Source organism: Lethenteron reissneri, chromosome 38, assembly GCF_015708825.2.
Source record: "Lethenteron reissneri isolate LAM-NWPU_2019-01 chromosome 38, ASM1570882v1, whole genome shotgun sequence".
NCBI lineage: Eukaryota > Metazoa > Chordata > Hyperoartia > Petromyzontiformes > Petromyzontidae > Lethenteron > Lethenteron reissneri.
In genome coordinates, this window is record NC_083816.1 from 4,491,307 (window position 1) to 4,513,383 (window position 22,077).

The following is a 22,077-nucleotide window of genomic DNA, read 5'->3' on the forward strand; positions in this document are numbered from 1 at the left end:
CATGCAGAACTATTAAACTTCATTCCACAACTTGTTGATCTGGTCGCTGACAAATCTTAAGGTCGCTTCACGTTTGGTACATTATATTACGTCTTGGATGCAGAATGTAACAGTATTTTAGTGCAATTCACTTTGCCTTATTCAACTATGTATTAACATTAATTCTCTCTAGGTCTGGCTTTGTTGAATTTCTTCAAATTATTCAGCGTTTTAAAAAATAACCTGATGGGACCCAGGTCGCCCGATGCAAAAGGAGACCATGCCGTTTCACGAGTCTCAAAAAAGTGGGCAGATTTCACTTGCCGGTTTAAAATAAACACGACTCCAGCACCACCACCAACACGGATGAACGCAACTGCCACAGTGCTGCAACAGTTACCACTCTGGGCTTTGCGTTTCAGCGGTCGCCGGTTGGATTATTCCACCTCCTGGCACGGCAGGTGAAGCAAGTGGTTCAGGTTCTCAAATTCCATCCCCCCTCCCGTGGTTAGTCCACCCAGCGGGATACAATAGACAACAACCTTCGGATTGCCCGTTCCTTATGGTGGTGTGGTTCAGTGTGGATACCCTCCCCTCCCTACCTATTCCACCAGTCTGGTGAACATCAAAGAGTCGACCAATAGCCTCTAAGGAGCTTGGCATAGTGAATGGAGGCCCTTCCGCCAGCAGTGACATAAGCAAGAAATTGCAGGACTGCGCATTTACCTTGCACTGTAAACGGCTACGACTACCAAACCCAGCTCTCAGCCTCGACTAGAAATAAAACGGATAGTGGGTCACCTCGGTGGTCCAGTTAAATAAAGGGCAGCAGTGAAATTACAATAGTAGTCACCACATGTATTAGGCAAGCCGTGGGAAAGGGTGCGGAGGGCCGTTAGAGGATGTGGACGCGACGGGCAGGGTGGGGGGTTAATTCCCACGGTGGCCTTCGCATGAACCGTCTCGATGAGCAGCACTGCTCGTTGCAGATAACCCGTGTGGTGTTTTCACGCGGAATTGCACGACGTTTACTGTGTTCCCACATCTATGCACCACCTCACTTTGAACCCACATTGGTTAAAGGAAAGTATGGTCACACAGCCCATAGGACCCATAGCCGGCTTGGAGAGGCCCTCATCATCCAGCAGTGGGACGGCATGTACATTCGTGTCTTTAGCACGAACAATGACAAGCATCACCGGTGTGGCTTTTAACCGACTGTTTGGCGAGCAACTATGGAAGCTTGGCATGGCACATGTTGGGGATGGGTGACCAGCCACCCTCTGTGCTCATCTTATATAGCAAGGCACGAAAGAATCCGCAGACTACCTGCTGGATCTCCTCTCTGTTTTGAAGAACAAATGTGACCCAAGGTCTTCGCTCATTTACCAGCTTCACATTCCTTATTGCCGTACACATACTGGAGGAAGGGCCTTTGCTATTGAGGCCCCCAGGGTCTGGAATACAATTGCCAAGAAACTGCAACTTGAATCACTACCTATGAGATCTTCACTCAAAAAACTGCTCGAGGAGTTGTACACCCCTAGCTGCCACTGCTATTCAGTGGCCTAAAATTTTTGATACTCTTACTGATGCTCCTGCTGTTGTAGAGCGACTCATGCAGCCAGCTATGGCTACAGGGTTTGGGTGGTACATGTTTGTCGTTTATTGTGAAATTTCGGTCACAGTTCCTATGATCACTGTTACATTGCTTTTATGGTTTTATTTGTGATTTCGAAAAGTTGTTTTGGTTTGGCCATCTTTGTTGTAGTACGGAGTTAGAATGATGGCTTTAATCTAAGTTGTCTTGTGGTTGTTTGACTTGTATCCCACTGGGATTTTTGCACAGCGTTGGTGTACGGTGCTTTTTTCTGAAAGACTTTGCAGTTTTTTCCTGGATTTTTCTGTTTGCGCATAGTCACTTTAAGATGTTTTCTTGTTCATGTTTTGTTTTTTGTTTGTTGCGGTTGCACCCGATTCAAGAGCAGAATGGCTCACAGGGATTTATCAAATAAATGAAACGTTACAACGATTGGAACATTGCACAAAGATAGTGGTTGAGATAGAGGAGGAATTATTAAAAGTGGTGCAGTTAATGGTGGTAGAACAAGTGGGAGTGGTTAAGGAAGGGTTGGGGTAGGTCTGGTGGTAGCTGGGAGGGGGGGCAAGGAATAGCAGTAGGATGGGCTATGGAGAAGAGATGGTTTGTAAGGCAGGAACGGAAGCAGGTTAGTGAAGATAATTGTTGTGCGTGTGCAGAGGGAGTTGGTTTCAGTGTATGGTGAAACTTGTCGCACCGTACGTAGGCAACCGTCCTAAAAAAAAAAAATCGGCGATGCGGGGAGCAAGAAGGCAAATGAACAAAAGCGTGAATGGACACAAGGCCGAGTTGACCTAGGGAAGGACCAGGGCCGGTTCAAATATTTCTCCGTCACCGTTATTGGTCACGAGCGGTAAATCGAACCCTCGGGTCGCCGTGTTCGAAGGGAAGTGTACCAACCACTGCGCTACCGCTCCCCGCACATTCCATCTCCTCCCACGCCCCCACTCCCTGTACCCGCTAGAACTCCCTCCCCACCATCGCACCCCGCCACCCTGCAAACAAAGTGTATGTGTCGCGGCAGAGTTTCTCAGCAGGGGATTATTAATCGCGGTGAAATTGCAGTACAAATTATTATTATTTGTTATTAAGGTTCGGTTAAAACCGCGTGCCCTGCGGTCACCACGCCCTGACAATGCGCGCGTTCCGTTATCGCGTGGCCCGCACCCGCACTCAGAACTTCCTGTTTGTTAATTTTCGGGGTGGAAGAGTTGGGGGGCAAGTGGTTGTTGATGCGCGATTGTGATGTGGAAGAGTGGCGTGATGAAGAGGATGGTTGTCAATGCCAGGGTGGTATGGGAGTATGGATCCTTGCAGTCACGAAAACTTAAAATCTAGAATTAATAACCTCTACGGGGAGGAATTCCACTTATCTGTTAGAGCTTTGAACAGACGTGACAAGAAGTCACAGCTTATCGAGAGGCCAACTTTCCTCAAGAGATGCCGATTATTTTTTACCAACGTGACTTTACCAAAAAAACTAAAGAGTATGGTATGGGAGGTGTTAATGCGTGCGAATGGGAGGGGGGGGGGGGGGTCGTGATAGGGAAGGTGGTGGGATTGGGTGAAATGGTGTTGGTGTTGCAAGTGGTGATGGCAGAGGTTCAATGGTGGTGGGATTCGAATTGGTGTTGAGGGTAACCGGTGGAGGGGGAGGGGGGGGGTAGATGTGGGCTCGTGTTGATGACGAGGATGGATTAGGGATGGCTAAAGGATGCTGGTATCTAGGTAGACCCTAATGGATGGGGGGGGGGGGGGGGGGGGGAATGAAAATTGGAATGAACGAAGAGTATAAGTATGGGATTGCAAGGATGGCGTTTTAGGTTGTGGTCGAGGGGGAATTGATGGGCCCTCGCTAACAAGTGCTTAGTTGATATAAGGAGGTAAAATTTACTCCTAACAATCCCTAGTCAAACATATAATCCGTACGTGGTTTTGGATTATAGGGGCGGCAGGGGTAGTTGGGAGGGGGGGCCTGAGGATCGGCGATGGGTAGAATCGGGTCAGGGCTACCCTAAAAAAGGCACACGACTGCCATGCAGTTTGTGCAGTAAGACTTTAAATGATTTAAGGTTGAATTTAAGACTGGGGGAAATTTGCTCCCCTTCGCGTTGGAGGTCCGTTTCACAACTACTGCACAGTGTCCCCGAAACCACTGGGTAATGATTGGCACCGCTATACTCTAGCGGCCAGCAGCGGATCACCTTGTGGCAGAGAAAACGGCCCCGGAAGATGTCAACATACCCAAAAACGTAAGAAGTCTCTTCAGATGTCTTTTTTTTTATCAAAACCACATGTTTTATATACTCAGCAAGTAGTGTTCACCACATGGTCACGTGGCAATTACGTGGGACGCTGCCATTGTGCAATGAGTGGCCAGTACCACCCGGACTTCCCATCCAGACAGAGGTTTCCAGTTCAATTTCATCTCCCAGCACAGCAGTTAAATAAACGGGGGAAGTTTAAGAAATCGCCCCCACTCCCTCCACCTGCCTGTTCCTCCCATTCAGTAAGCATGCAACACTGCAGTCAATCTTTATTTATATACTTGAGAAATCTGATGAGCTATGAAGCTCTTTCGCAGATGTAGAGTCGACTGTATAGATTGCATGTGGTGGGGTAAAGTGTGGATAACTCCATCCCGTTTAAATGACTACCTGGCCGAGTACGATCACCGCGCTGCACCCTTCACTTTAAAACCAATTAAAAAGCATTAAATATAACTTGGACGTTACCAGATGTGTTATGTGCATGGCGAGATTTATGCATTTTGAGCTCAAGCCTCAATCGTGAGACAAATCCATGAACTTCTTTTGCACCGTACATAGCCAACTGTGCTAAATTGGAGGTGCGGGGGAAGGACAAACTAAAAAAGTATTTCTAAATAACAATTTTCAAAAGAGAAAAAAAATTGCATAATTCCAGTGGCTTCCTAATATCAGAAGGAAGAGTATTCCAGATGGCCGCAGAAGTGTGCGATGCAGCGGCGGTCTTTGTTTGATGGCTCGCCAAAAGCTGCTGCAAGGATGACCGAAATTCGCGTGATGGGGTATGCTCCTTGAAAATTAAACTCCAATAGGTCACGGACAGTCACGCCATCCCAGCGCCAAAGCAGTGCATCAGTGAGTCTATCATCCAGTCTGCCGAACCCTACCCAGACGGGGAGCGGTGGCAGTAATGGGACGTCCGGTCTGCGTCATTATGACCCCCCCCCCCCCCCCCCATTCTTTTCCCTTTACCTCTCCAACCCTATAAACACAAAGCCCACATCCATCCCAGCTCCACCCTTCATTGCACATGCTCCTGCTTGTGCACACATTCACAACTGAATGCAAGTTGATAACTGTGCACTCCAACACCCCCCACACCTCTAAATGCTCACACACCTACCTCCATCACCTTTCACCTCTACAAACTACATCCGACGCCTTAACGCACTACAAAACACACCCACCTACGCCCCTCTAAGCCACCCACCACGTGACCGTCTGGGCTTGCCATCATCATGTACGAGCCACATTCCGCGCATGGTGCAGTTTCACCCCCCCCCCCATCTCCCCTTCCCCCCATCCCCCATCCCCACTAATTTCCACCGTATTACCTCCCCCAACCTACGCCCATCTTCTCCCCACTCCAAGGCTCCCCCAGGTCATCACGATCCCATCTGCCAAAAAATGTGACCTCTGCCCCCCCCAACCCCCCTTTGGCCCCCACCCCCAACGTCACCCCCTCCAACCCCTCTCCCCAACCCAGAGCAGCTACGGGGGGGGGGGGGGGGGCCCATCTTTCAACACCAGCATCGCCATCTTCACCGCTCCTCAGCATCGATCAGCCCCGTCTGGGGGGTTTGCCAATTAATTCGGCTGGCCCTGGGAAACGGGGGCATCTCGTGGGGCCCGGGCGAATTGTCCATCCGTCATCAACGTGGCAGTGTGGCTACTACTGTATACAGGTAACCAGGGACAACGGCAAAACTACACCGGTGTGTTTGTGCTACCGTGTGACCGTGCACCTGTGCACGGTACCTGCCAATCGGTGAACCCGTGGCACCTGGATGTGTCCCGTGACCTCCTGCTAGCCGAGCCTACGACACTGCACGGTCCTCAAGGTGCACCAAGCTTGGCACCAGCGCCGGTGACGTCACCACCACTTAGGGGCCGTCCATAAATGACGTCACGCGATTTGACGATTTTTGACCCCCTCCCCCCCCCGTCAAAAAGTCAGACCCCCCTCAAATATTACGTCACAAAGCTCTGCCCCCCCCCAAAATAAAACATGTTTCAAATCGATTTAAACTACTGTATTGTCATTGTAGTGCGTATTTAATGTGGCGCTGCACTGATGGTGTAGGAGAAAATATTTATTCAAAAGTCTATTTAATCAAGTAGAACGTGTTTATATTTAAAGTTGTGCATTCTGATGTGACGCCACATTTCTCAAACCCCCCCCCCCCTCGTCACAAATGTCTAACCCCCCCCCCCCAGGTGCGTGACGTCATTTATGGACGGCCCCTTAAGGTGGCGAACGGCGGCTGGTTGTAGGTGCGCACACCTGTATTCATGTGCATCCACCTGTGCAACTTGCGTGTGTCCACAGTTAGAGCACTGGGCTTCAAACCCAAACACTAGAGTTGAATTCCTTAGCTCAGGGCTAACAAAGCAACCCAGGCCTTAAATGAGTACTTAGCGAGGTGTGTAATCATCAGCACTGCGGAGACAAACACCATCCAAATCTCTCCCCCCACCCAGCCTGCTCCCAGCTTCTCCCAGGCATGGGTGCAGGCCACACCACTCCCTTGTCCATGCAGAGTTGGCCTCTGGGTCGCTCGCTCATGGTGCTCGTGTACCTGCAGCCTGCATTGGGGGCACCCTGGACCTTGTCCGCCGTGGCAAGACCAAGGTGCCCGTGGACTGTGTGTTTGTGCATGACTATGTGCGCAGGAGAGAATATGGATTTGTGTGCAACATACCTATCGCTCCCCTTGCAAAGGGCACACACCGTTTCTGTGGGCAGCCACAACCATGCCAAGCTCGCCGTAGGTCTTCATACCCACATTACAAAAACGTACTTGCTACCTACAGACCTTCGCAGGCCATCCACACATCCATTTACTCCGCCAACCCTCCCCGTTGTCCTGTCTGCCCACCACCTTCCCTTCCCATCTAACATTCGTACCCATCTTCCACCGACGCTCACGCCACACTTTTGTTCACGTGCCAACACAGAAACCAACAGTTGCCATTTGCAAACGTGTGCTCGACGTTTCGTTGCCAGTCAAAGTGCACCTAGCCTGGCACGAGTGTTTTGACGAAGTCACTGCCACTTCACTGACCGAATGATGGCTGTTGTTGTACAGTACAAAGTAGTCGAGCACCTCTAAAAGCTGCTTCATATTTTTGTGGATTACACTTTGAAGCGAAGGTCACATTTTATCACGTCCGCTGTGTTTTTAGTATACACATCTACAATAAGTTTAGCATTGTGTAACCACAGCCAATGTAAGGGATGAGTGCCCGCCCAGTAAACAATGCGGACATTGGGCACAACGTTGCATATTTTCTGGCTTCGTTTGTGTAGATATTTTTTTTTTAAACGCGCCCTGAACATTTACCACCTCCTTATGGGCCCAGCAGCAATCCTGTAACGGTCGCCGCCAGGCCTGATGCTACCGTTAGTTTAAACAAGTAATATTTAAAACAATTAAAACATGCTTTAATGAAATGTACTAGTAAATGGCAGAACTCCACTACTCCACGAAGTGGTACCCGAAGCTTTACATAACGAAAAGGGACCGTGGCCAATTACAGCCAACGTTAGTTGAGCGTGGACAATTAGACCCAAGCTGAAACATAACATAAATAATGTTTTAAAATATTTATTTTTAATGATAGAATATAGTAGTGTCATCAGTATGACACAAGCATACCAAGTTTGCAGTCGATACCACATTGGAAGTGGTTTAAAATTCAGTTACAATATTTGAGGATACAACAACAGACAGAGTCAAATAAAATCGTGAAATAAAAAAATCGTGCCACTGCGCTCTATCCATCGCCTTTGCTCCATCTGTGAACGCGCGAAATATTCCCAGACTGACCCACAGGACCGGCAGGCACCCAGCACAGAGGACAACGCATCCACACACAGATTGGCGGCGGAGAGCGGGCGCAGAGTTCACATCGCCTTGTGAGATGAAGTCCCCATCCCCCCATCCTGACCACCACCCCTCCTACCACCCCACACCAGGACACGCGGGGAGTCACGGCCCTGGCTCAGCCTTCATTACCAGGAGGATTTTTTTTCGGTCTCTTTACTGACGACAAACTGAAAAGGATCTCCGTGGCAACAGGCGCATTCCTAAATCAGGCGGCGGGAGACTTAGAAAATGCCTCCCAGCACCCTCCCGCCTCCACCCCACTTCACCACCACCAACTTACTTGGGCTCCTCAGTCGCTCTACGCAATGCTCCACGAGAAAAACTTCACCCACCTCGCCATCCTCTAGGTCACCCAACAATCCCACTCGCGCACTCACTCGGTGATATCTACGAAGGAGAACTCAAACCCACCAACACTAAAAAACACTTCACCAGTCGCACAATGATCAGCGTACCGAATCACTCCCACTCACAACCAACAGCGGTTGTATATTCGAACCGGTCGTCGGCCTCCCCGATGTCAGCTCTGCTTCAAATGAGTGCCCGGTGCAGTGTGTGAACATTGCCACTCGGGAGACAAAGGCAGCCGGGCGTGGGTGCCTGACCACCCACCCCCATGTGCCATTCTCGCCTTCACAGGTACCCTCACACCACTTGCCCCAACAGTCTGTTCAGATTATATGGGGGATCTTTGGCTTTGTACATGTCTGTGTGTGTGCGTGTGCGAAGTGGTGTCACACCGTATGTGCAAGGAGCACAAATCACAAAGAGAGACGGCACACAATGGCTTCCTGTGTGATTGGCACAACCACAAAGGAGAGCTGTGTTTGGAGCCCGTACCACAAACCACACATCACTATCAACGTACTCACACCACACATGACACCAGCTACGGACTCACCACATCCAAACTGCTCACCACTAACCACATGCATCACCCTCACTACACAGTTTCACCACAAACCTACCGAAGACCACACAATGCACACTACGCATGTCACCAACACCATGCACACCACTCAAAAAGACAAAGATACCCTTTACCAGACTGTTGGGGCAAGTGCTGTTAAGAGAGCACGTATGAACACCAGCACAGCACACGAGGGGTTGGGTGGCCAGCACAATGGCTGGCAAGCCTTTGTCTCCCAAGTGGCGATGTTTACACGGTACAAGGTACTCATTTGAGGTCAATACCTGAAACAGGACCGGTTCAGATAATCTTCACCGGTGTTGGCATCGAGCTGGAATCAAACTAGTCATTGGGTTCGTAGCACAGGGCGCTAACCACTACACTTTCATCCCACATCCACAACATCCCACCCTAGGACCGTCATGAGCACCATCGTCGAGTTGACAGATCATTTTGTTCGTTCGTACTTCCTACTGCGTTGCGCGACTAACAAAGGAGTGGGTGGGCACCTACTGCGCAGGTGAGTGTCGTCGTCATGGTAATCGATGAAGAGATTAAGGCACTCACTACACTACTACAGCGTCCCCTTAGTCACCTCAACCCCCTACACCACAGCCACACCCATCCCACAAGACCCTTTCAGAGGCAAGGTTCAGGCAGGACACGTAGGGCCCTTCCAGGGAGGGATGTGGTGCACCTTACGTTCCACGTCCGACAAGAGCTATGAATGTACAAATTTAGAACTTCCTTTGCACCGTACATAGTCAACCATATTCAAATAGGAGCTGCGGGGGAAGGACAAACTTAACAAAAAGCAGGTCTAAAAAAAGGAGTTTTCAATATAGATTTCAAAAAGTACACATCTCCAGCGGCTTCCTAATATTTGGTCCAGAGAAAGTGTCCATGGGTTGACAAACGGATTGGTAGCCGGTGGGTGTTGGTGCATGCCACGGTAGAGTGTAAATGGAGATGTACCGCAACGGATTTGTGATTAACTTATTTAGCACGTTGGGTTACCTTGGTATGAGCAAATGTAGATTAACAAGGACCATGAACTTCCAAATATAACATTTCAACGCCACAATAAACTCCAAATCGAAATACAAACCCTACCCCCTAAACCCAACCCCCACCCCAACCATCTTGATCTCAACCCCCAGGGAAGAAGCTGCAGCATGGAGACAGTGCAGGAGAAATGTTGAATGTATGTCAGCGCCACGCTTTGGCCACCAAAAAACACGAACGCACCGCGAGACGCAGACCTAACGAACACGCCGCGTTGACATGTGATCTTTGCATTATGGTCTTCGTAATCTGTGTTGCATTTTTGGGGCTGGCAAGGGGGGCATGGGGACTAGTGGTTTTCATTTTGGGGGGGGGGGGGGCATACTAAATGTTGGTAACCACTGCCGAAAACTAAAAAAACTCCCAACATGAAACCTAACCCCTAGCAGCAACGCAATCCCCCCCACATCACCCCCCCTCCACCTCCCATACCCCCACGGAGCCAATCCTCGGCTACCTGCACAGAGCTCTCGCAGGTATGCAAGCACCAGCTTACCGCACCCGTTCCACGCTCACTGTGGAGCCGAGCAAAATATGTATGTTCGGTCACGCCGAACTCCTGAGGCCTGGCGGAAGGTCGCTGACAGACAGAGGCTGCAGAGGTTGTTTTGGGTGAAAGAGGGCGTGGAGTTGAGAGTAGAAAAGTTTAACAAGACCAGGCCGGATGCAGCAATTTGGCTGTAATTGTCTTAAATGGGGTAGGATACCCATGCTACGATCCGGCCCCGCTTCAAACTTAAGGGGCACAAAGAGTCCATGATAAAAAAAATTAAACACCAAAAACATCATGCGATCTGTTTATCAACCATGCATTCTACTGTAGCCCCCCCCCCACCCGACTTTACCACAGACGGTGGATAATTCTCTCCAAAGGATTACTACTGTGGCCTTCCAGAAAGTGGTACTAATTTGCAAAAATAAACCCCAGAAGGATGGGCGAAGTAAACCTCTTAAAATGGGATTTGACCGCTCAACCTTCGATTACCAGGCACTGGCCTCCACCCACCGAGCCACCTGGCTGATCACTAGTGGCCAAATGGTACAGGATCCTGGCCTGGCCCTCCCCTAAGTAGACTTGGCCAAAAATTTGCAACATACAGTGCAAGCAATGATGGTGGTGGGTGCATGAAGACAGCACAAGGAGTGAGACAACGGTGCTCGGGCCTGCATGCATGGACACGTGCCCCCACTCTTTACGCAAGTTTAATAGGTGCTCCTTAACACTTGCCAGGACAGTATAATGCTTATCAGACAATGGCTTGTTAAACCAGCGTACAGTTAATAGCCGTTGACCTTTAATAGAGCCTGGGTCCGTTTCCTGCACGTACAACTCCGTGTCATTTATTGTAAGACGGGAAGAGTAAATTAATCTATAAATGAAAGTATCAGCCATGATTCAGCGACTGCTGGATGAATTTCGCCATCGCTCATGGCCATGCGACACAATGACGCATGAAGTTCCCACAAACAAGCAGATTTCATTACTCCATCTCCTCAGTTGGAAGTGCCATCCGGTATCTTTTCCCACCTTCGCACAAATACCCGGCTAGTTAAGAGAGTGCACACCTTACAGAGGTCACCCGATTAAATCTAAACTGAACTTAAGTTCAGTTGCTCATGGACAAACACCACTGGGAAAGACGCCTTACCCAGGCACAAAAATGTCAGGCTTACAAATAAAATTGAGAAATAGACTACACAAATTATGTACAATGAAAGTATATCTTATCATTTTGCTTACATTATAAAAATCCATTAGTTTAAAAAAGAATCGGAATGGCCAGAATGGTGAAGTATGGTCAACCCACATCCCCAACAAGCCTTGATGCACCAGGAGTGGATTGAACAAGGACTAAATTGGTATTGCTATTTAAAAATTAAGATGTGCAAAAATGTTATACGAAAAGATGGTGGTGGCTTGGGGAGACCTTCATCCAGCAAGTTGATTGACCACGGGCTTGATGGTTTCTGGTCTTCAGTTAACAAAACATGTAAAGGATGTATATTTTATCTTCATTCATGAAGGTCACTTTTCCAAATATATTACTTATTTAATCAAAGCGAAAAATTGTAAGCTGTGATATGCCAAGTGATTAAATGGTACTTCCTAAAGACAAAAATATTTTTTATCATGACTGGAAATTGTTCCTTACCTCAAGAAAATTACAAAAAGTCAATACTTTTTCAGGGTGGGCCTTGCTACATTTGGATGTTTGGCAATTTCCATAAACGAGAGTTTGGCTTCGTGTGGAAGGAAATTGGACAAACCCCGCCACACGTGGGGGGAGATAACTTGCCACTGCAACCTCCTGGCTACAAAGACAGAGACCCCCTTGCAGCCTTAGCAGACATAGGGGGCAAGTGCTGTTAGCAAGCACCTGTGAAGACTGGAATGGCACACGAGGGGGTCGGTGGCCAATATCACGCCCAGCCGCCTTTGTCCAAGTGGAAATGTTTACACATTGCACCAGGTACTCATGAGGCAGAGTAGACCTAGGGGAGGCTTAGGAAGGGTTCCGATAATCGTCTCTGGTGTTGGTGGCCAAGTGGGAATCAAACCTCGGGTTGCTGGGTTCATAGAATAGCAGTTTGCACGCTACGCTATGGTTCCCCACACCAAAAACAGCCTGACACTTTCAAACACCCGGCAAGCCCCTTACCTGCTACATATGAAGGCCGATCCCCACCCCCGACTCCCCTGCTGGGCTTCCGAGATCCGACAATGGCAATTTTACTTATAAGACTGCAACTTTGTAGAAAACGGAAAGTTTTTTGCATGCTGTATAGGTTAGCGCAAGGCTTCATTCAATGCCAAGACCCCAATGCATTCATCATTAACACAGCCCCAAAGAGTAAAAATAAAGACTGTATATGCAATGTTGTGGACAATGGTTATGCGATTGACAAACGTGTTGAGTTATTGGTGTTTGTGCACCACTGGCAATGCAGCACCACCATTTGTGTTAAGAGTCAAATAAAAACTCACCCACAACAGTAACTTGATTTAGTTGGCTGTTGGGTGGTGGATGAGAGTTTAAAATCCAACATATCTTACACGATCCAACCCAAAAAGAAAGCAATTACGAATCATAATGGTCGTGAAAGCCTACGTATGAAATATATAAAATAATTGTTACATTAATTAGCATCATAATATTAAAACAAAGTTAGGGGGCAAAGTGAATATCTGCCTAGTCCGTTACATCCACCCCCTGCATGTGGGGTGGTATGTATTCTGAACAAAATTACCACTCGCCACTTGTTCGGAACAGGGATCAAGTAGTACAGCCAAAGAAACAGATACCGCCGATTCGGAACAAAACTTCGGAACGCAAATCAGAGGACCAGCAGGGAGGCTTCATCTCATGGGTGGAGCCACTGGAATGGTGGGTGCGGCATTCCGTAGCTCAGGTGAAGGAGATGTTGAGGATATATCGGTTCTATGGCAGTCCTTGCCATCACACAAACATTAGGTTGCTAAAAAGTGTATTGGTACAAATTCTTGAACCACGGGCAATAATTGTGAATACCTAGGACTCAGCATCATCTTGACATCACTGCCATTACCATCAGCCATTGCATTGTCCATTCATCGCTGGAAAAAAAAACTCTTCACATCATGGCCAATAATTAGTCCTGCCTTCGTCACATTCGTTTTGACATCAAAATGTCTTCATCTTTGGTTAAAGGCAGTTTTAAAAATAGAAGCAACATCACCACCAACACCCCCATTGTCCATCCACTGCTGGATGGATGGCCTCCTGCGCACACACCATGGTCACGACTCGTGACTGCCACCTTCAATTGTTTTAACATCTAAACATCACCCAGGGTTAGTGGCTTTTATTTAAAAAACGTGCACGCACACAGGCAGACGTGTAGATGGCACAGGAACCCGTGGCTGCGGCTGGTTACACAAACACAAGTGACGTTCTCCACACAGTTGACATTTAAAGCGGCACAAGGGGAAAGAATTCACTCGTTATTAAAGTGAATCACCAAACAGGGTCCCCCCCCTGCCCCCCACACCATGGGCTGTTGTCGACTCTCCCTTCCCACGTGTTTGGGGGTCGAGGAGCAGGGCCCGTGGTTACTGCCGCAGCAGTTAAAAATGGAAAAACAAAAAACCACGAGGAATTAGAGCGACGGCGTTTCGGGGGGTGGGGGGCGGAGACTCAACATTGAGGAGGAAACGAGTGGAGGAGAAAGGAAGAGAAGAGGTAGTCAGAGGAGTGGGGAGAGAAAAAGTGATAATGGGGAGAGAGAATAGGTGGTGAGAAGGAGAGAAGGGATAGGATTGCAGGAGGAGAAGAGGTAGTATAAAAAAGGGATGAGAGGTTGGAGAAGGGATGGGATAAATTCACGAGAGCGCGAAGATATGGTGTAGAAAGGAGGGGAGAGAGGACAGGAGAGATGGGAAGGAAGAGGATGTGTCCATAGAATTAAATGATCAGGGTGGCGATAGCCCAAGGAGGCCAACGTTTTGAGAAGGTATACCACGGGAGGTCAAAGTCAAATGCGCGATAAAATCAGCACAAAAATACAAATACATAAAGGAAGGTTGCAAACAAGCTGGGGCATATAATAAAAAGTTTCGGTTGTAAAACCTGTGTTCCGTGCAATCAGTTCCAGTGCAACCACTACCTTCACCTGCCCCACACAACAACCACATCAACAGGCATAGTGCCCCAATCACTGCACCACCAACTCCACTTCCCTTCCACTACACAGCACCATTTATTTCTTGTCCTTCTTGGTCCGTTAGCCCAAACGTAGCCTGGCATACAACTTGCTAAAGATCGTAAATATCCGAGCGCGTAGGAATATATTTTTCTAATCGACACATTCTTACATGCCCACCAACAGCTACAACATAACCCACCCATGCCCGTATCCCAGCACTGAACACTCCCTTAGAGACTGGACACTCCAAGAGTCACAAAGAAACTGAGAAGAATGCCCTGCAGGTGTGGGGGAGCCACCGTTGGGGTAGGCACAACCCACAGGCAGAGAGACCCCTTATTCAAAGCTGTGGACAACGCCCAGAAAAACAAAAAACCAGCGGAACACCTTTACTGTGGCCTAACCACTGCGGTTACCAACAAAATAAATAAATTTTGGTCAAATACTACAAGTGAAATAAGAACTACATGGTGTGATGGGGGGGGGGAGTGCAGGGGTTGATTCACAAGCTCAGGCATGCATCACTGCCACCTCACACGTTCGTCAATACTGCCTTGCGAACACATTAAGGGCGACGTTTCAGGCAGTGGCCTTCAGCAGCGTCAGCAGTAGAAACAGCAGACGCAGTAGCTGCAGCAGCGTTATCAGCAGCACCATAGCGCAGAATGAAGGTTTAGGCAAAGAGCCTTCTTCAGGAGCAGAGGTTAACCAATTTACAGTAGGAGACTACACTTAAGTGTGGGATCCTGAGAAAAGGAGTAACATTTTGAACAACTTCGACAAAGGAGCCGTTTTTAATTGACATATGAAGAAGTTCCCCATTGGCAGACCGTACCTGTGATGATTTCAAAGAAAAAAAACGCGCATGGATTTGAAAATGCAGTGTTCAATTAGGATGCCCACAGACGGATGGCGATCTTGCCAACTAGTGAACAGCCTGTGTTTAGAAAAACGGAAGCCACCAACACCGCAAATGCAGCCCACACAGAGACAAATGGCACGCCCCATTGGATAATGAATGCCACTTGATAAATTCGATGATTGGGCCCACGAATTACTAATTCCCACCACTGATAAGAGCAGAGACTTGATTATGAAGACCCAGTGTTGATGGGGGACGCACAGCTGGCGTTGCTGACACAAGTCCACATCAGCAACTATCACAGCCCCTGATCCCTGGCAAACTTTGGACTCTTCAGCACCCACCGCCACCAGCCGCTGGTAGCAGCAGCCCCTGACAATGCAGCACCAACCTCCATCACTGTTACTCGTTTCCATTACCAATCTAAAAAAAACACTGCCACTCGCGGGGCAGAGCTGAACCTGCAGCTCTGTACCACACCGACACCAGGGTTGTGTGTAAGGGGGGCTAGACTTTGGCTCAAGGTCAGATCCATAACCCGACCAGAGTCTGGGTGGTGCGCACACCGTTTCTGCGGCATGGGTGAGAGTGTGAGTCAGGGTTATGGTGGAGCATCATCAAGTTGGGCACAGTTAGGGAGATTGCGAGCGTGTATTTGATTGTGCTAGGTAAGGGATAGGGTGTGTGTGTGGGGTGTGCCCATGTACTGCAGTGCGTTGTGTGGGTGTACAGGAGATGCGAGTGAGTGTGCCATGGAGCAGCGGGTTATTGGGCGCGTTCTTCAATGCAGTTTGGGTGAGCACCACCACTGCAGTGTGGGTTGGGCTATGCCAGTGCGTGGGTACACACACAGGTGAGTTTTACAATGTAGTACGCACACACTAACACGCAATGTGCGTGTGTGTGTGCACTGCCCCAATGCAGTGAGTGGGTGGGCTTGCTCTTTGGTGCAGTGCGGTGCGTTGGTGTGCGCCGGTGTGGAACCGTGCCAATCAAAGCGCAGAACCATCGATTGGCACGGGGACGAATCAAATCTAAGCGTTGCTGCTCCATGCGGTTTGGGTAAGGAACGGGGTGGTGGGAATTTATGGAAAGTGTTTAATGTCTCAAGATTCATGCGCGTGTTGGGTGTAATAACAATAACAGCGCATCGCTTTGAGGTCTCAAGACCGTTTTTCAGGATGCTTAACTAGTGCCAGTCATGAGTGGTGTGGGGGGGGCGGCATTGTGCGTGTGGCACATGGGGGTGTAAGATGTTGGATTGGCGTGCGAGATTGCGCGTGCGATGCACGGGATTTGGGTGGGGGTGTGCCAGTTAAAAAATAAATACACGAGAGTTCTTAAACCGAAATAAAAGTTATAATCTCTCAACCTCGGCCTTAAACTCGAGTACTTGGTGCAATGCCGTCATGGATAAATCAGGACCGGAGGAGACAAACGTGGCCAGGATCCTTGGTGCTGGTCGCACCCACATTTATTGTGGACCACAATTGATCCTTATGGCAGTACCCCGGGGTACCAAATAATACAAAATGGGCCGAGGCAATTCAAGATTTTATTTCTGGGACACAATTTTTTCCAGGGGTGTTACTCAACTCCACGACTGGGGTAACCAATCAATCCGAAATCGGTGCCACACTCCGCGATGTCGAAACGCAGCGAGGACGATTGCGCCGAAACCCCGAACGCTTGCGGTACGCACCGTGGTGGTGCATCGTGTACAGCTTGTCGAGATGAGTCGATTGTTGATGGTCGGCGATGCGGCAGACTACAAATGACTGCATTGCAGACATTGTGCGAGAGCCGGGTACCGCCATAAGGTTCAATTACCTACATTTGGTCTTCATCAACACAAGTTCTCCCAGTCAGGGCAGGGGGTGGGAGTTGCCTCAGACAATCATCATCACCCTCCCCCTAACTCCATGCCATGTACCCACTGTGGCAAGGAAATTATTTGTCCTGGGAAAGGATTGTTCCCCACCATAGCAAATGTGGAATTCTCACCACTACCCCAAGGCCATCAACGGAGAAGAACATGTGCCCTAGACGAATTCGTTAGGGACACATTTGGATGCTTATTTGGTCAAAAATCATTTTATATTGTACCATTTTCTCCATAAAGCGTCCACGGGGCCCTCACCAAGTCCCAACTGCAGGTGCAACACTTAAAATGAATGGTTCTTACACGAAATATATATGGCTACAGACATGTCAAAGCACACCATCTCTAAGGAACTTCAATAAAACTCAACGTTAACTCTCAAAAGACGTTTTTGGAATTTAACCACCATTTAACTAACAAATGCGTCTCTTTTTTAATAGGACACAAGAAAATATATCCACAATACGTTTCATGTTACATTGTCCACCGATATAAATTCGTACCACCTAAGTTTAAGTGCCTCTGACGCTACCAACTGATTCTCTGGTATGTAAACTTGAGATTTGATGCAAGTAAGAATTGTCCGTGATCAGGCATAGTACGCACATTAAAGAGATTATTACATCCATCCGTGCAGACCTGTGTGCGTTTATCCCGTAGTGGGTGGGTTTTCTCCAGGCACGCAACAATCTCCTCTCGTATCATTCCCAAACGGAATGGGCCAAACATCCCAATGTAGCAAGCAGGACCCGCCTGAAAAGGAGTCTTGAGGCTTGCTGATTTTGGGTAAGTAGTAAGGATAATGATTGGAGGACGAGGAAGAGAAGGATTATACTGTTAAGAACTGATTGTTCACAATTCAAGCGAATATTTTATAATAAAAACAGTGCAATATAATTGTTACTGCCTACTCTACAACTTCAAACCAGACTAACCATTGCATATTTCAGTGCATGTGGCAAGCGTGCTGCTGGGAGACTGAAAAGTTTGTGTTACCCCCCAAACGGTAACTCCGTTTGTACGCGATTTAACCGCGTTCCTGACGGGCAAATCACCAACTTCCCAATCAATCAATAAACCCGTGCCGTGTAAACCACCGCACTGAACGCGGCGTTCCGGATAGGTCATGGCATTACCGCATCTCTCTGGATTTGTAATAGGACACATCTCCCCCCCCCCGGTGTATTCTAATAACAATGTTGAGTGTGCGCGCGTCTAATAAATCCGGTAGCCGTGTGTGCATGTGTGACCAGATTTGAGCAACTATTTGCACAGATTCTCAGTGCGTCTTACTTTCTGGAGTCTCGTATTATTCGGAGAATACGGTATTGACGCTCATGAGATTTTCGCCGACCACACAGCCAAGCAAATGTTATTTTTTGTTTTAAAAATCACGGTTGCTGAACAAAAGGTCCAAAAAGAAGTGTGGCGGAGGGGGGGGGGGATTCCAAAAAGTGAATATCGAAGGAAGAAGCGAAAAGTACTATAGTGTACCCCTGCAGTGTGGTGGTGCTCGAGTGATTTGATCGTGTAATCAAGTTGGGATGCTGATGACCTGCAGTGCTGTTTGGTTGTGAACAGTCAGATGGACCAGAGTCCTCTCTACGGAGTGGAGGAATCGATGAGTAATCAGTCTAGCAGTGATAGACGAGAGACGCTCCGATGTGAAAATCGAGAAATTAATTGGAGGAGGCTTGGCAATGTGTACGAAAGGCACTCGCTGCGTTGTTGTGGAGGCAGCAATACAAATAAAGGCACCGCCCTGAAATTGCTCGCTCAAACCACTGCTGGCAGAAGGACCTCTCGTCAAGGGAGAGACACTTTTAACTTGCGATATTTGGCTTATTCTTCCACAACTAGCCAGACCTCTGGCCAGCGATAATTGGCAGTGCCCACACTTTATACCATCACACGCGCAAGTTAGAGCCATTTGACGGTGGTGTAACCCCCCCATTTGCTGTGCGAACAAAACAAAAGACACTTTTGGCACAACACTGTTTCACAACTGCCACGCCGGGAGATCAGTCGACGTCCACCAATGTGCCAACCTTGACGACCACAGCGGCAATGTTCGAAACATTATGGGTAAATAAAAGTTTCGTAACTTTAAACTGAGTTTAAAAAAAAAAAATCAGCCTGTGAAAGCCATCAAATAATCATACAAAACGTACTCTCAATCCACTGCTGGATGAAATTCGTATCCAGTAGAGGTTTAATCACGCAAACTCTACGTAAGTTTCGGCATTACGGGTCTCATCAGCACACATCACTATTGACCTACCACGGATATCGAAATGAACCGCTCCTGGGTGGGCCCCCTTAACAAATCCACAATGACCAGCGTGGTGAAGTATAGTTAAACCACTCGCACAACGTATGGGGGGGGGGCCTCATCCAGCAATGAATTGCCCCCCAAGACCATCTAACAAAGTGAACATTATGAACGGCCCCTTAAGACCGCTCCACAGCGTTTGTCCTACTGACAACACTCGCCCACGCCATGGGAATGTGGAGTTTCCACCACTGGCTCAGGGCTTTTAATGACCGCCACACCACCAGGACAACTTCGCGTCCTGCCACCGCAAATCAAAACACTCGCTTACCTATGGACACCAGCTTGATGTTCTCCTTGTCCAGGAACTCGAGGGCCACGGACACGTTCTCGAGTTGCATCTGCCTGAAGGTGGGCCTGGGGTTGTGCTTCCGATACATCCTCTTCTGGCTGAGCACCTCCAGCAGGGCGATGAGCCGCAGGCCGTCGGAGAAGTCCTTCTGCAGGTCTCCGAGCCTCTTATTCACGCACTTGAGGTGCTCGTTGCACCAGCGTGTGAACGTGTTCTGCTGGATCTTCTTCCACGGAGCGTCCTCCGCCAGGTCTCTATCGGTGGCCGGCATGGTCGAGATGGTTGTTTTCGTGGTGGCTCCACTACCGATGGGATTTCTGGTGGTGGTTGTGGTGGTTGTTGTTGTTGCTGCTCGCTCTGACTTTCTCAATGTCTCTGCTACTGCTGCTGCTGCTAGCTGGCGTGAACTTTGCTGCTGTTGTTGTTGTCGCTCCTCCACCAACAAGAACTTGCACCCAGAGTGTCTCCACTTGCTGCGACTGCGGCGGTGCACGGGGTGTGGCTGCCTCTGCGACGCTTATAAAGGACCCGCGGAGGGGGAGGGGCTAGCAGGGAGTGGTGGTTGAGTGGTGGTGGTGGTTGTGGTTGGTGGTGGTGTTGTGTGGAGGTGGGGGACACTCACGAAGTTGGTGGTGGTGGTGGTGATAAGGGGTGGGGCGTGTGTGTGTGTGTACAGACACACCGACACATTGACACTGCGAGCGAGTGAATGACGTCTTCCACTTACACACACGCACTTACGCGCAACGTACACAGTGCAGAAACTGTGTACACACACACCTACACACCTACACACGACGTATACTGCAGTATATACTGTACTACTGTAATATATACACTCGAGTCTTCACACAGACACACCTGTACTGCACACTTCACGGTGTGTAACTTACACAAACAGTGCTATGCACACACACAAAGCACACTCACACAATGAACTCACTGCACTCACACACGCACGTGCTTTGTATTAATATAAAGACGCAGCTACTATAGTGCACAACATGAAATGCTCACTCGTACTGTATTGTAGTGGCACAAAGACAAAGATCCCCCGTGTAGCCTAACTAGACTTGGGAAAAGTGCTGTTAACGAGGACCTATCATTGCCGGCAAGGTACACGAGCAGGTTGCGTGATCATCACCACGAAAAGAAGTCACGGTGCAGACACTAAACGAATCCAGGCACACATACAGTGCACACACATTCAGTATGCACACACACACCACGCTTAGAAGTGTCTAGGGCCTTTGAATGTTTTGAAGTAACCCGTGTCACACACGTTGTGGTTAAGAGTCTGTATCCCCTTACCCACGTGTGCTGTATGTACACAACAGCAGTGTCATTGCCATTCCACACGTGTCATTTTACACTGAGTTTGCGTGAATATATGATGGAGATGGGGTCATCAAATCAGTTTGTGGGGCAGGTGCTAGGTGATTGTATCGCAGCAGGAAGCTTGGGGGATGCCTTCATCCAGCAGTGGACTGAGCGTGGCTGATGAGTGGTGTACCCCGGTTGCGTGCAAGTGCACTCAATAGTGCACCTAGCCTGGCACAAACGCTGCGGTGACGTCGCCATCACTCTAGTGACCCATTGGCGATTGCAATTCGTATGCACAATGTGTCACGCGTGTAATTTATGTACAGCACTATTTGTCAATTCACTGCTGGATGAAGAGCTCCCGCCGTTGGGGAGGAGGGTGGTGGGTATTTGACCAAACTTTACCACGTGAGTGAATATGGTCCAGTGAATGAATAAGTGTATATACATTCTAGATTTGAAGCTTTCGTGACTGCAAGGATTCATACTCTTAGGTTTTTTTCGGTAAAATAATAAAAATAATAGAAATAAAAGCAAATTATTTTATTATAAATAAACAAAAATAATAGAAATAATAATAGAAATAAAATTATTTTATTTTATAATAGAAATAAAATACAATTATTTTATTTCTATAATTTCTATTATTTTTATTATTTATTTTTACCTACGTGACTTTACCGAAAAAAACTAAGAGTAAGTATATATACAGTATAGCATAAGCACGTGTGCCTTAAATCTGTATTAAAATGTAGCGCGCACGTGTTCGCACTGTAGGCGCGTGGGAGGAGCCTGGGGTCCGGGTAGGAGGAGCCCCGTGAGTGGATGATGCCTCTAAAACTCTTCACTGTGGCTCTAACTTAACAACTCAAAGTTATTAACTTACGTTTATACCTCCAACCCTTAACTCTGACGTCTAACTTTAACCCTTCAAATGTATCGTTCCAACCTTTCAGTACTTAAGTTTAATTATTTACTTAATCGCTTAAATA

At 48.2% G+C, this 22,077-nt stretch overlaps 1 protein-coding gene across 1 annotated transcript in view; it reads right to left on the reverse strand.

Annotated features, from left to right (window-relative positions):
• Window positions 1-20,260, reverse strand: part of LOC133351653 (filamin-A-like) — a 72,025-nt gene extending 51,765 nt beyond the window's left edge. Inside the window, exon 1 of the mRNA XM_061567020.1 lies at window positions 19,742-20,260. Coding sequence (XP_061423004.1) covers window positions 19,742-20,033 — 292 coding nt within the window. The 5' untranslated portion in view covers window positions 20,034-20,260. The remainder of the gene's footprint in view (window positions 1-19,741) is intronic.
• Between the last annotated feature and the right edge of the window lie 1,817 nt (window positions 20,261-22,077).